The sequence below is a fragment of the Globicephala melas genome, chromosome 17 (assembly GCF_963455315.2).
Source record: "Globicephala melas chromosome 17, mGloMel1.2, whole genome shotgun sequence".
Taxonomy (NCBI): domain Eukaryota; kingdom Metazoa; phylum Chordata; class Mammalia; order Artiodactyla; family Delphinidae; genus Globicephala; species Globicephala melas.
In genome coordinates, this window is record NC_083330.1 from 61,511,156 (window position 1) to 61,524,641 (window position 13,486).

General features: G+C 38.6%; 1 protein-coding gene across 5 annotated transcripts in view; it reads left to right on the forward strand.

The window, feature by feature from the left end:
* COL14A1 (collagen type XIV alpha 1 chain) overlaps positions 1 to 13,486 on the forward strand; it is a 268,310-nt gene that overhangs the window by 150,836 nt on the left and 103,988 nt on the right. For all 5 annotated transcript variants that reach the window (XM_030875687.3, XM_030875690.3, XM_060287056.2 and 2 more), the window contains 2 exons: positions 5,476 to 5,622; positions 9,691 to 9,747. In XM_030875687.3, coding sequence (XP_030731547.1) covers positions 5,476 to 5,622; positions 9,691 to 9,747 — 204 coding nt within the window. The remainder of the gene's footprint in view (positions 1 to 5,475; positions 5,623 to 9,690; positions 9,748 to 13,486) is intronic.

Sequence of the window (13,486 nt, forward strand, 5' to 3'; positions counted from 1 at the left end):
GGGGTGGGGAGTTAATGTGGGGAGAGCAGTAGGGAATATGTTTAGACATTTTAACTTACACAATTTAGGTCAGGGAATAGTCTTTCCACATTGGAGTGGGGAAGAATTAGGTTGAGTTTCTTTATCTCACAGAGAAATGTGATCATTATCCTGATCACTGCCTTCGAAGGACTTGTGATCAGATGCCCCTTCTTCCATGGGCTCATAAGTCCCAGGGCTCCCGCTGTTTTAACTCTGTAATATCTCTCACTGGCTACATATGCTACCTCTGCAGAAATTTTAGCCCTTCCCCCTCAATCAGAGGAGAAACTAGAGAGAAATGGGACCCAATTCCTCCATGTGATGGAGAAAAGCCTCATCCCAGGCTGGCTTGTTTATGAATGTCTCTGCTAAACTCCTACTGTTTGACAGGTAGTTTTCTCAGTGTGTGTGTGTGTGTGTGTGTGTGTGTGTGTGTGTGTGTGTATTTCCCATGGTCTGATCAGTGCACTTTTATCCTGAGGTGAAGTCGGTGGGTTTGCGTCTGCTCTGACCACAGCTGCTGGTCAACTTTCTTCTCTGGGCTTCAGTTTCTCCTAAATGACTTCTTTTGAGGCTTTCACCTGAGGTAATACCTGTAAATTTCCAAGGTTTTGTGAATAAAGCAGCAAGGCCGTATCATTCAGGTTTGCTTGTTTTGTTTGGGAATGGTAGAAACACGAATAAAAGGGACTTAAGCGAAAGGGTCAATTTCTTGGCTAACATACTGAGAAGTTCAACAGTATCTGGCTTTAGGCATGTCTAAATCTAGGTGTTCAAACAGTTTCATCGAGATGAAGCCTTGCTCCATGCTTCTGCTCTGCTCTCCTCTGCCTTCGTTCTCAGCCAGATTGTGAGTTGGCCCCAGTCTAATCCAAATTACATACTCCTAGCTTCCAGCTTAATAGTTTTACTGAAAAGAGAACTCCTCTTTCTCAATTATTCCTACAAAAGTCCAGGAACTGAATTGTATTGGCCTGGTTTGGGGTCACATGCTCCTAAATCTGTCATTCAGTTCAAGGGCATGAAATAAAATTATGGGTGAAACCTGGTTACTTCCCAGTCCTGTGTCTGGAGGGGGAGGTGGATGTTCTTATTCAGTCCTTTCCAAATCAAAAAGACTCAGAGCGGGGAGGAATGGATTCAAAGAAAGAAAGTTTAGATGCAAGACAGGCAAAAACAACAGCTGTCCTCTACCCGTGTAAATATTTTGACTTTTTTTTTTTTTTTTTGCGGTACAAGGGCTTCTCACTGCTATGGCCTCTCCCGTTGCGGGGCACAGGCTCCGGACGCGCAGGCTCAGCGGCCATGGCTCACGGGCCCAGCCGCTCCGCGGCATGTGGGATTTTCCCGGACCGGGGCACGAACCCGTGTCCCCTGCGTCGGCAGGTGGACTCTCAACCACTGCGCCACCAGGGAAGCCCTTAACATTTTTTAATTGCCAATAAGGAGAAAAAGAAAGGTTACCAAAAGAATCAAGTCCTCTCAAGAGAGACTGAATTCAGATCTGCTTTTGAGTCAGTCATCCACTTTCCAAATTAAATTGTAGGCTTTTGGTTAATCGTAGGACAGACCAAAGTCAGAGACTTTGGGGTGGTTTTGAATAATTCAGGACCCCATGAGAACCTCCGTTTGTTCTGCAGATGCTCAAGAGTTCTGTCTCTCTGTCCAGCTGTTTCTGAGTTGAAGTGACACCCGAGGATGAATGTAGTTTTTCCCTTCAAGTTCATGTATTTATACACCACATGGACCACGATACTGTATTCCCTCCCTAATCGCATTAACTTGGTGACTTTCTTTTTAGCCTGATTTTTTTAAGTTTCAAAGGATGCTCAACTTGTCTTCTATCTTTAGGTACCAAAATGTCAATTCTGCTGTGTCATCCGTTAACAAGAATAGAGAATTGCAGCATAGTGGAGAGCCTACCTTATCAGGGAACAGATCCCCCCAAAATGATCATATGAAACAAAAACCTATTCTCAAGATTAAACTTTTTTTGAAGCAGTGATATTATGCTTGGGGGTCAAGGTATTTGAAAGACCTGGAGAGTGGAAGCATATATCATCAAATTCCAGCTGACTATCCTGGATCCTGGATATTACTTGCTTGTGGATCTCAGTAACCACTCATAGGACATTTTGGGGAGTCAATTTGGTGTCATGATGATCACTATGACAGTAACTCAGAGAATATATTTAGCCTTGCTTCATAAGAATGAATGCACAATGACAGATTTTTTCCCCCATTCCAAAAAAATAAATTTAATTCCTGGCTTTTGGCACAAGGTGTTGAGGAAATTAATCATCATTTGATTGCGTTAAATGTTTTTCTTTAAGGCAAAGCCATTAGACCTGAATCACACATGCCAAAAGCAACATGGATACATCCCCATTCATGTAACCCTTCATTAGCACTGGGATCAAACTGATACTGTTTCCCATTAATTTTCCTGTATCTGTTCCAGTTTTCCAATGATTTGTAGATTTTTTGTTTTTGGTTTTGTAGTAGTAGTGAAGCCCATTTGTATTCTATTGTCAAGGGTCTGTGACATGGGTATTCATGAGAAATAGAGGAAATGACAGAAAAGTGCATTTCTAGGATTGATTCCTGGAGAGTCCTGGAAGCTTTTATGGAGATAGAGAAAGATGATCTATGCATGGATTTGGGAAATGTTTGTATTACAGGTGGCTCACAGAAGCTTGCAGGAGGCTCCAAAGAGTGGTTAATGGTCAGAAAGAAGCAGCTATTATGGGGTTCTGAGCCTGGGAACCACAGACTGAACTTGGACATCAGCAAAGCAGAGGGCAGGCTTTACTAATACTTTCTTACTATTAAACTCCTTTCACAGCAATACATAATCTCACAAACACCTTAACAATTTTTGTATTTCATTATTTTGAATAATATATGATAAAATATTGAGGTAGACCTTAAGTCATTCCACATAAATATATTACTAGAGATTATATTATGTTCACTTTTGAAACTCTTTAATATTCACAATTATAAAAATACATTTCAAATTGCTTTCAACAAATGGCCTTAATTTCATTATATTTTAAAAAATCAGGATTTGTCCATAGACAAAATTTTAAATGACATATATCATGTTTGTTCTGACATGTATGTTATAATAAATATATTTTTGTTCATATATGTATTTAAGATATGGATTGAAATTTACTAGGTATTATACTTTCAAAATAGACCAAAATCACTTTTCAGCATTTTCGTGTTTTATGCTTAAAAAAGCAATTTTTTTTTGCTCTTTTTTAAAATTTATTTATTTTTTATTGAAGTATAGTTGATTTACACTGTTGTGTTTGTTTCAGGTGTACAGCAAAGTGATTCATTTATATATATGTGTGTATACATATGTATACACACATGTATACATATGTTTGTATGTTCTTTTTCAGATTCTTTTCCCATTATAGGTTATTACAAAATATTGAATATAGTTCCCTGCAACTGGTATTTTTTAATATTTTCTATATTTTCATATTTAATAAACTATAACATTTTGCAGGAGTTCTCAGAAATATGTATATTTAATCAATGTAGTTTTTAAACACTGGTTTTTAAATTCCTAGAAATAAAACTATATAAGGCTTTGACTAGCATGCAATTTGTGGATCAGATGAAAATCAATCTAGAGGGATGGTAGTTTTTGCATGGTAGTTTTTTTCATGGTAGCAGGGATTCTTCTTCTTAACCAGTTATCCATGGTTTATTTATAAAAAATAAATAATGGTTAAAAAAAAATAAATAAACACTCTAGGCCTACGAGAAATACCAATTTTAAATTCTTCAGTAATGGAAGCCACCAAGGTAGGCAGCTGTGACCAATGGAGCTATAAAGCCCTGAGCCACGAGGACTCATGTGATCTCCCTACTATCATGCTTACTAATGTCATATGTACTCAGCAGCTCTCCAACTCTTTCATTTTGAAAAAAATTGTATATTTAACTTATTTTATGATATATTAATGGAAATTAAAGCAACATCCTCTGAGATTGGGCTTCAAGTTCTGAATTTACATTTCACTTCTGCTACTTAGTGTATGGACTTGGGTAAGCTACTAACTTTCCTAGCCTTCAGTTTCTTGTCTTTAAATTGGGGATAATTATAAATATTGTAAGGATCCAATGAATTAATACACATAAAATCCTAAGAATAGTGCCTGGTACGTAGTACGTACTCACTAAATGTTGACCATTACTACCTTTGCTCTTATTTTTATCATTAAATAACAAGCACTGAACCAGGTACCATAGTGAGCTCTCAGGAAGTGACTAATATAATTAATCCAACTTCTCCCACTCTCCAAACCTGAGGGCAAGCACTAATTCTTCTAAGAAGGCAAAGAAATTTTGCTGTGGATATGGGAATGAAGAAATTAGCCAACAGTTAATCAGGCCTCCTAAATTCTTTGTCATGCCTCTGCCATGGTAGAGCCAGGACAGAGAAGGTGGCAGTGGAAATGGCTGTGTGTGGCATGTCTCCTTGGTAGAACAAAAAGAATATCGGAACCAGGAGTTGGGAGACCAAGATGTATGGGATGATTTATGGTCGTAAGCCACTTAAGCGCCATGTCCTATGTCCTCAATTATGATTTTAAAAGAATAAAAAAGGATCTTTAAAGTGAATCCAAGGAATTTGGAGAGCCTCCTCCTAGCTTCCTAGCAGTCTCCTTTGCTAGCGAAAGAAATCCTGAGTGTCAGTGAAAAATCAAGGCTGAGAGGTATGAATTGGACAGTCCGGGGACACCCTGGCTGTCCCAGTGCTGTTCCAAGCTCTTGCCTGCATTTGTGGCAACTATGCAAACCGCCTGGACCCATAGATGAACCTTCTGAGACCCTGGAAGCCCACTTCTTAGCCCACAGGCATGAGACCTGCTTAACACCCGACAATTTCTAACTCCATACTTATATCTTCAGGCCATTGGCAAGAAGGGCATCCTATTGTATGGTAATAAGTTGTATGGGGCCAAAAGGATGTATCTTTTTATGTCAAGTTTTAATTGTTTGACTGTGTTCTGAAGAATCATATTGAATAAAAGGGAATTCTAATTTTTAGAATTATATAAATAAATATATATATATATACTCACCTTGACACCTGTTCAAAAGGTCAATTAAGATGTGTACATATAATTATAAACATGAACAGTTCTCCATTTGTTAAAGGATTGACCTCAGCAGCCTTTTACTAGTCAGTCTCATTTCTAAACATATAAAATGTGATTTTCAATTATGTAAAAAAAAACAGTGGAAATGTTAACTCTTTAAAAAAAGACACACCCCCTCAAACAAGTTTAATTCATTCTGGAGTTATCTGAATAGGCCATGCGTATTAAGCATTTTAGAAGCAAATCATCTACTGATGGCTGTTTTTAAAAAAAGTTTATGTATGTATGTTTTGTTCATGTATGTTTTGTTTTGTTTTTATTATAGATACACAAAAGCAAGAATCCACTCTGGGTGGAGGGACAAACAGACATTGCTTCTACGGACTTCAGCCAGATTCAGAATATAAAATCAGTGTTTACACAAAGCTCCATGAGATTGAGGGACCCAGTGTGAGCATAACGGAAAAAACACGTAAGTCAGGGCATCCCTGGTGGTGCAGTGGTTGAGAGTCCGCCTGCCGATGCAGGGGACACGGGTTCATGCCCTGGTCCGGGAGGATCCCACATGCCGCGGAGCGGCTGGGCCCGTGAGCCATGGCAGCTGAGCCTGCGCATCCGGAGCCTGTGCTCCGCAACGAGGGAGGCCACAGCAGTGGCCCGCGTACCGGGAAAAAAAAAAAAAACACGTAAGTGAAGTGTGTTCTCTCCTGATCCCTGTCTTCATGAACAAATGGTATTTTAGGCGTCCTGTTTTGGTTCAAAAATCTTATTCCATTTAGAAAAATATTAGCCATTGCTGTATGGGAATATCTGTAATACAATTTTGTGTGTCTTATTCAGTCCCAGAATTCCCTGCTTGTGGCCCACTAATGTCATCTGTATGGTTTTTTTCCATCCTCCATATGTTGTCACAGGGACTATAAGGCCATAGGATGGCAAAGTGCTTGAAACAATGACCTATATTGTGATCTATTTCCATTAGGAACATCTGTGGAATGTGGAGTGTGAAATGAAGTGTAAGGCCTGGGTCCCGACATTAAAACAATGGCACATTACTACAGCCATGAGGGTGGGAATGGAGCCAAGACGTTCCAACTGGCTGACCCTAGACTTGCCTACTTAAGAGGCTCTCGCTCTTTTTCCAAGCTGGCTGGAAATCTGATGCACTGAAGGGAAAGGCAAACTATAAAATGAAAACAAGGCACTTTTTACATGTTCTAAACAGCAAGGAGGGTATCAACTTCTTGGTATGTCCACTTCTTGGTATCCTTTTAATCAAGGATTCCAGACCTAGAGGCCACAAACATTAAAATGGTTTGAATGGTAGTGAATTCCAGGGGACATATGTGTGTCCCCAACTCAGTATCTTGAACTTAAACTTGAAATCCCCAAAGATTGGTATTGGAATAGGTGGTGGGCGATGGGCTTTCTTGGTAGCCCCTCTATCATGCATTTGATGTTTAGAAAGTTCTACTACCCGTGTATATAGGCCTTTCAGTTGCTCTGAACATGCAGAAAGAAATCATCATCAATATATAATCTTCCAACAGATAAGGTGAAAGTATAGTTAATGGAATCGTCTACTTTCCAACACAGAGACTTTATTTCATAACACTGAAATATTCAACAGTTTACAGGACACATGTATTTTTGAGGTATAATTTACATTCCATAAAATTTACCCATTTTAAGCATACAATTCAATGATCTTTGGTACATGCGAAAGGTTGTGCAGCCATCACTACAATCCAATGTTAGGACATTCCCATCAATCCAGAGAGCTTTCAAGCTCATCCCCAGTGAGCCTTCTTTCCTACTGTCTGCCCCAGGCAGTCTACTTTGTTTTCTTGTACATTTCTAGACATTTCATATAAATGGAAATATGTAATATGTAGTCTTTTGCATCTGATGTCTTTCACTTAGCATATGTTTTTGAGGTTTATCCACACTGGAGAATATATCAGTTGTTTGTTGCTTTTGATTGCTCATTAGAATTTGTTTTATGGATAGAGGATTATATAATTTAAAATTATTAGAGGCCTTGTAGTGCCTCTAATATTGGACTTTAGAGTCCAATAGGCTTGGTTGGGGTCCTTTTTAGCATTGTGGCCTTGGGCAGTTTAACATCTCTGAGCTGCTTTTTGCTTACCAATAAAATTAAATACCTACTCTCTTACCTCCTTTGGTGGTGGTAAAGATCCAATGAAAAGAGCCTGCTGAGGAACTTCTCAACCTGTATCTTATTGAACAAGTACTTTTGTTATCACCGTTGCTGTCTTCCTGGAAGTCACAAACTGATGGCCATGGGGTTAGATCTCACTGTCAGCTATGTTTTTCTCTGGGCTATTTTTTTTTTTTTAAGTTTTAAAGTATTCTTGAAAATTCGAAAGATCTGACAAGACAGGGCACACAAATCCTCATGGTGCTAAATCTACAGAAACTCAGTAACTGCTGTCTCTTTTACACAGTGTTATGTGCTCTTAAATTTGTTATTCCTTAATGTTTAGGCTGTGTTCTTTGCTCCCACTCATTACTTGCCTGACCTCTAAAACTGTTTGAGTTTGGGGACTGTGGTCTCCTTCAAATTCCCCTAACCTTAACCTCACAACTGTTAACTACCAGTCCAGGGTTATTTTGGAAAGCTGTGTTTGGTGTAAATGTTTTCGTTCTGTTGGGGACATGTGTCATCTTATAGCTTCTACCCACTGGCTGTAGTTCAACCTTCTGAAGCAAATGCAGATTGAGACTGTTCCCTCTTCTATGTGACAGCTTCTCACAGACTTGAACACAGGGACCATCTGTGTGCCACACAGAATATAAACACATGTTCCCAGTTCACTGTGGTTCTTCTTACCCAAGAGACTCTTAGGCCAGATGTTCTGACCAAACATATTGATCTGGCTTCCAGAACCACTCACTGATTTTGTTCTTGATTTATTGACTAAAGTTAGGATATGCCTCAGTTTTTCACATTAAAGAAAATGCACCATTGTAAAGATGACCCAATGCTTCCACAAATTTTAAGATAAATACATCTGACTCTAGAAGGATTTTATGGTGCTTTCAAAAAAGTTTTGCAGTCCTAGTTTTAATATTAAAATGTCTGAAATGTTTTTACTTTTGAAACTTTTTAGTTTCCAAAAAATTGCCTTTAAAAGAAAAAAGTGATATTCTATATCTGTAATAATGCAATAGAAGGTATATATTGTGTCGTCACCTTCCCTCTTTCCTCATTCTTTCTTCCCAGAAATACCCATTTGTACCAGCTTGGTCTCCTTCAAGAAATTCTACCCGTTACCTGTGTGTGTGTGTGTGTGTGTGTGTGTGTGTGTGTGTGTATATAACCATATAGACGTGTATAGGTAAATCAATATTATATTTATCAGTTAAATAGGATTTTTTCACAGATGGGATCATACCATGGTTTTCTGCTTCATTTCACATAAGGATTAATCTCAAACGCTTTTCCATTTTTCCATATCAGTAATATACCTCATTCCTTTAAATGTTGAATCACTTGACTCAAATAATATTATTTTATTGGCTCCTAGAATTGGAAGAGACCTTAAAATTTGTCTCTTCCAACCTTCCTGGCAGTGAAGGAATTCCTTTTACAACGTTCCCAGCAAACAGTCTGCTTGAGCTCAAATCCTTCCAGCTAGTTGGCGCTTACTGTCTGCAGAGGCTAGACATTCGTCTGTGTGAATGACTATGATTCGTTGAGGGTTTTCCCTCATATTAAACTGGAATAATAAAAATAATTTTCTCAATTTTTCTTAAGTCTTTAGCGTCAAATAAGAATAAAAAAATAATATAAAAAAATAATATTAGGATGTTTACCTAATGACACCATAGCTTCCTGGTGCTTTAACATGTGAATTGGTAAGAAAGTCACTGCTCTGATGTGACTATATCTGTGACCTTTAACCAAACCACACCTCCACGTATTACACAGATTTCTCATCCCTCATCATCCAGGTTAAACTGATCAGGACACACCATAGCCTCCCAAGGTCCTGCCATTTTGTTCTCAAAACTGAAAGTTTCCCAGACACGGTCTGAATGTAGTAGAGAGTAAATCAGATTCCCTTGGTGACCACATCCTGGGGATGCAGGGTCAAAAGGGAGAAAGTGCTATTGAACATGGATTGATGGTCAGTCCTTAGGCAGAATGGAAATAAAGTTTATTATATGTGTGAAAGCAACCAGAGACTAATCTGAAATAGGTTGGCAGGGTTCCAGCCTTAAATCAGCATTAAAACCACTTTGTAGTTGACAGTTTGATTGCATTGACTCCCACTGGGTAAACTGAATTGTGGCAAAATGACATTTCAAGCCTTCAGTCTGATGTTGAGGGGATGGCTGGAACCAGTTTGCACAGGCTTTGGCTGATTTGTAGTGGGTACTAAATTCACTAAATTCTCAAAGAAGACAGTTGTCAAAATCACTGACTCCCCTGAAGAATTATGACTCCATGACCTCCCTCTCGTCACCACAGATGAGATGCTTAATTGATGTTGTTTCTCCCTCTCCTTTACAGAATCACTTCCTACTCGGCCACCTACTTTTCCTCCAACTATTCCACCAGCAAAAGAAGGTAAAAGAATTATACAATCATGATGTGATTTTAGGTTTTGGATTTCTGTTGGTATTGTTTGCTTGTTCGTTTAAAAACCAAGGTATTAATGGAAGATATTTTCTCCTTAATACAAATGCTTATCAAACCCTTATGGGGTACAACTTTGCAATGAGTAGTAAATGAGACATAGAGATCTAATATGCAGTGTAATGAATAGAGGCAGCAATATTTTACTATAATTATGTGATGCGATAGAGATGCTAAATGTCACTATATCAACAATATTACAATATATAAATGTATCAAATTAATATGTTGTACACTTTAACTTTATGCAGTGTATACGTCAAATATATTCAACAAAAAATCATCTAATATAGACTCTGTACACACAGAATAAATTTTGTAACAGAATTTCTTCATATTTATTTCATCAAAGATAGAGTAGTACATGTTTACCAAGGAAGAGTAGTTACATAATTTATGAGTGAGAATGTAGTTCATAATTCTGTAGACAAGGGTAACAGTGTTCCAGCTTACCTCCAAATGTCTCTCCCAGTTGTTTCTTTCTATCTTCATCACAAGAGTTTCTCATCACCTCTTACTTGAGCCATTAAGGTAACTTTCTAAAAACCTTTCAAACACAGTAGTGATCATTAATTTTTTTATTCCATTAATGACCATTTATTAACCCTACTATTCATTCTCAAAGCTCTTATGCCAGGTACTTGGAATACAATAACAATCTATGATTACTGCTCTCTGCTTATTTTCAGTATTACAAGAGAGATAGGTATTTGCCTAGGTAATTACCAGCCAAGGAAATGAGTTAAAAAGTGGAGATTGTACTATGGTAGCCCAGAAATGAGAAGAGTTAATGCTGCTGCAGGTTAATTACCTGTAAAGGAGGAGGAGGAATTTGATTTACATTTTGAAGAATGAGTTTTACAAGTAAATAATGGAGAGACAAGCACTCGAAGTCATGGAGTGATCTAAGCACGTAATGTGTTTGGGGAACCATAAGCACTTTAGTGTGACCCATAGAGAAAGGTGAAGATAGAGTTATGAAGTGGTTTGTGTGCCTGAATAAGGAGGCTGTGCTTTATCCTATAGGACATGGTATGCCATGAGGAGTTTTATGAAGGGAGGGTGACCTGCAGAAATCTATGTTTAAGAAAGATAACCTTGGTGAAATGGGGAGGAGGGATTAGGGCAGGAGAAGATAAAGCTATAACACATTGTTGGAAGGTTGTTTTGGAAGACTTCTTCCATTTACCATGCATTTTAAAGTACCTATTACATACCAGAGATACAATGAAAAATAAGTTGTTCCCACCTTTCAGAGTGTTAGCAGACATATGGTCCGTGCCAAAAGTTCCTTAATATTTGGTCCTGTCCAAAACAATTTGGCATGGGCCAAATATGCTCATAACATTTTGGATAGGATCAAATTTCAAGAACCTGTTGGTGTAGACCAAATGTCTTATCAACGTTTTGGACAGGACCAAATGTCCTGCAAGGGACAGGAGCATAGTCAGGGGGGTCTGATGCTGGAGAGTGTAAGGATCAAGGAAACAAAGAGGTAATGAGAAACTGTACAAAAATAAAGCTCAACATCCTTCCTAGCATACCAGGCAAAGTCTTCAGTGATCAACCTATGTTGTGGTATCATGTCCCAGACTATATTAGTTAACAGCACAATTGTATAACTCCGGGTTCTGCATACATGCCTTATGCTATCCTGCATCTTTTAATGCTATTGGTTCTACCTGGAATGCCAGACTCTTCTTCCATCTTCATATCTAGCTTTTGCTAGTCTAACTATTTATGATGACTTTCACTATTGGAACTGGAAACAGAATCCTAATTGATGACTTTATCAGACATTTCTGATACAGATATTACAGGACTCTCTGAAGTCAGAATATTTTTATTTATAGCAGAACATGAGTATCATGTAGTCAACATTCATGAATGCTCATGGGAGACATGTGATTTGGAAGGGTCTATGAGGGTGAGGATTGACAATGTAGGAACATTTTTCCTGTAGTTTTCATCATGATGGTTTTAGAGAGTGGGGCGTCTGCAACTTTAATGCATTATTCATCTTAGTTTCTATTTGTCCTGGCTGTATTTAATTTAAAAGCTTGTAAATTTTTATTATTCAAGTGATATTGAGTATTTATTAAACAAACATTAAGAAACAGAAAAGAGAATGAGATTGCTGGTGGCGGTTGAGGAAAGAGAAACTGAGGGAGAGAGTGTAAGCCAGAGAGGGGAGAGGGAGAGAGCAGGGGAGAGAAAGAGAGAGAGAGGGAGAGAGAGAGAGAAGTGCTGCACGCTTCATATTGGAGAGGAGGGGGAAAAAAAAAACCTCAGTGGCAGTTTTGTGTTACTGTGTCTGGCTTAAAGAAAAAAATTCTGGACATCCAGGCTGAAAAAAATCAAAGCTCAGTGGGGACTACTTCTATCAAGAGAATTCTATGATCTGAGAATGGGCTGGATCAGGTGGTTTGAGAAGACACTGATGAGGGCCATGGAAATGTGGGAGAAGATGTGTGGCTTCTCTGCTTCCTTTGAACAGAGCTCTAGGCACCACAGGGCCACATAAGGAGGGTGAGGTTCCTGGAGTGGACTATATTTTCATCACTGTTGAAGATTTTATGGAATTGGAGAAAAGTGGTGCTCTCCTACAAAGTGGGACTTATGAAGACAGACCTTCAAGACGGCGGAGGAATAAGATGTGGAGATCAACTTCCTCCCCACAAATACATCAGAAATACATCTACATGTGGAACAACTCCTACAGAACACCTACTGAATGCTGGCAGAAGGCCTCAGATTTCCCAAAAGGGAACAGACGCCCTCAGGAGACCTACACACAGAAGTGGGGCCAAATCCAAAGCTGAACACCGGGAGCTGTGCAAACAAAGAAGAGAAAGGGAAATCTCTCCCAGCAGCCTCAGGAGCAACGGATTAAATCTCCACGATGAACTTGATGTACCCTGCGTCTCTGGAATACCTGAATAGTCAATGAATCATCCCAAAATTGAAGCGGTGAACTATGGGAGCAACTGTAGACTTGGGGTTTGCTTTCTGCATCTAATTTGTTTCTGGTTTTCTGTTTAACTTCGGTTAGTATTTAGAGTTTATTATCACTGGTAGATTTTTTTATTGATTTGGTAGCTCTCTTCCTTTTTTTTTAAAAAAAAATAAGTATATATTTTTTCCTTTTTCCCTTTTTGTGAGTGTGTATGTGTATACTTCTTTCTGTGATTTTGTCTGTATAGCATTGCTTATACCATTTGTCCTAGGGTTCTGTCTGTCTGGTTTTTTTTTGTTTTGTTTGTTTTGTTTTTTAGTATACTTTTTAGCACTTGTTGTCATTGGTGGATTTGTTTTTTGGTTTGGTTGCTTGCTTCTTTCTTTTTTTGTTTAATACTTTTTGATTTTTATTTAAATAACTTTATTTTATTTTATTTTATTGTTTTTTTTCTCCCTTTTCTTCTGAGCCGTGTGGCTGACAGGATCTTGATGCTCTGGCCAGGTGTCAAGCCTGTGCCTCTGAGGTAGGAAACCTGAGTGGAGGACATTGATCCACCAGAGACCTCCCAACTCCACATAATATCAAATGGAGAAAGCTCTCCCAGAGATCTCCATCTCAACACTAAGACCCAGCTCCCCTCAACGGACAGCAAGCTACAATTCTGGACACCCTATGCAAACAACTAGCAAAACAGGAACACAACCCCACCCA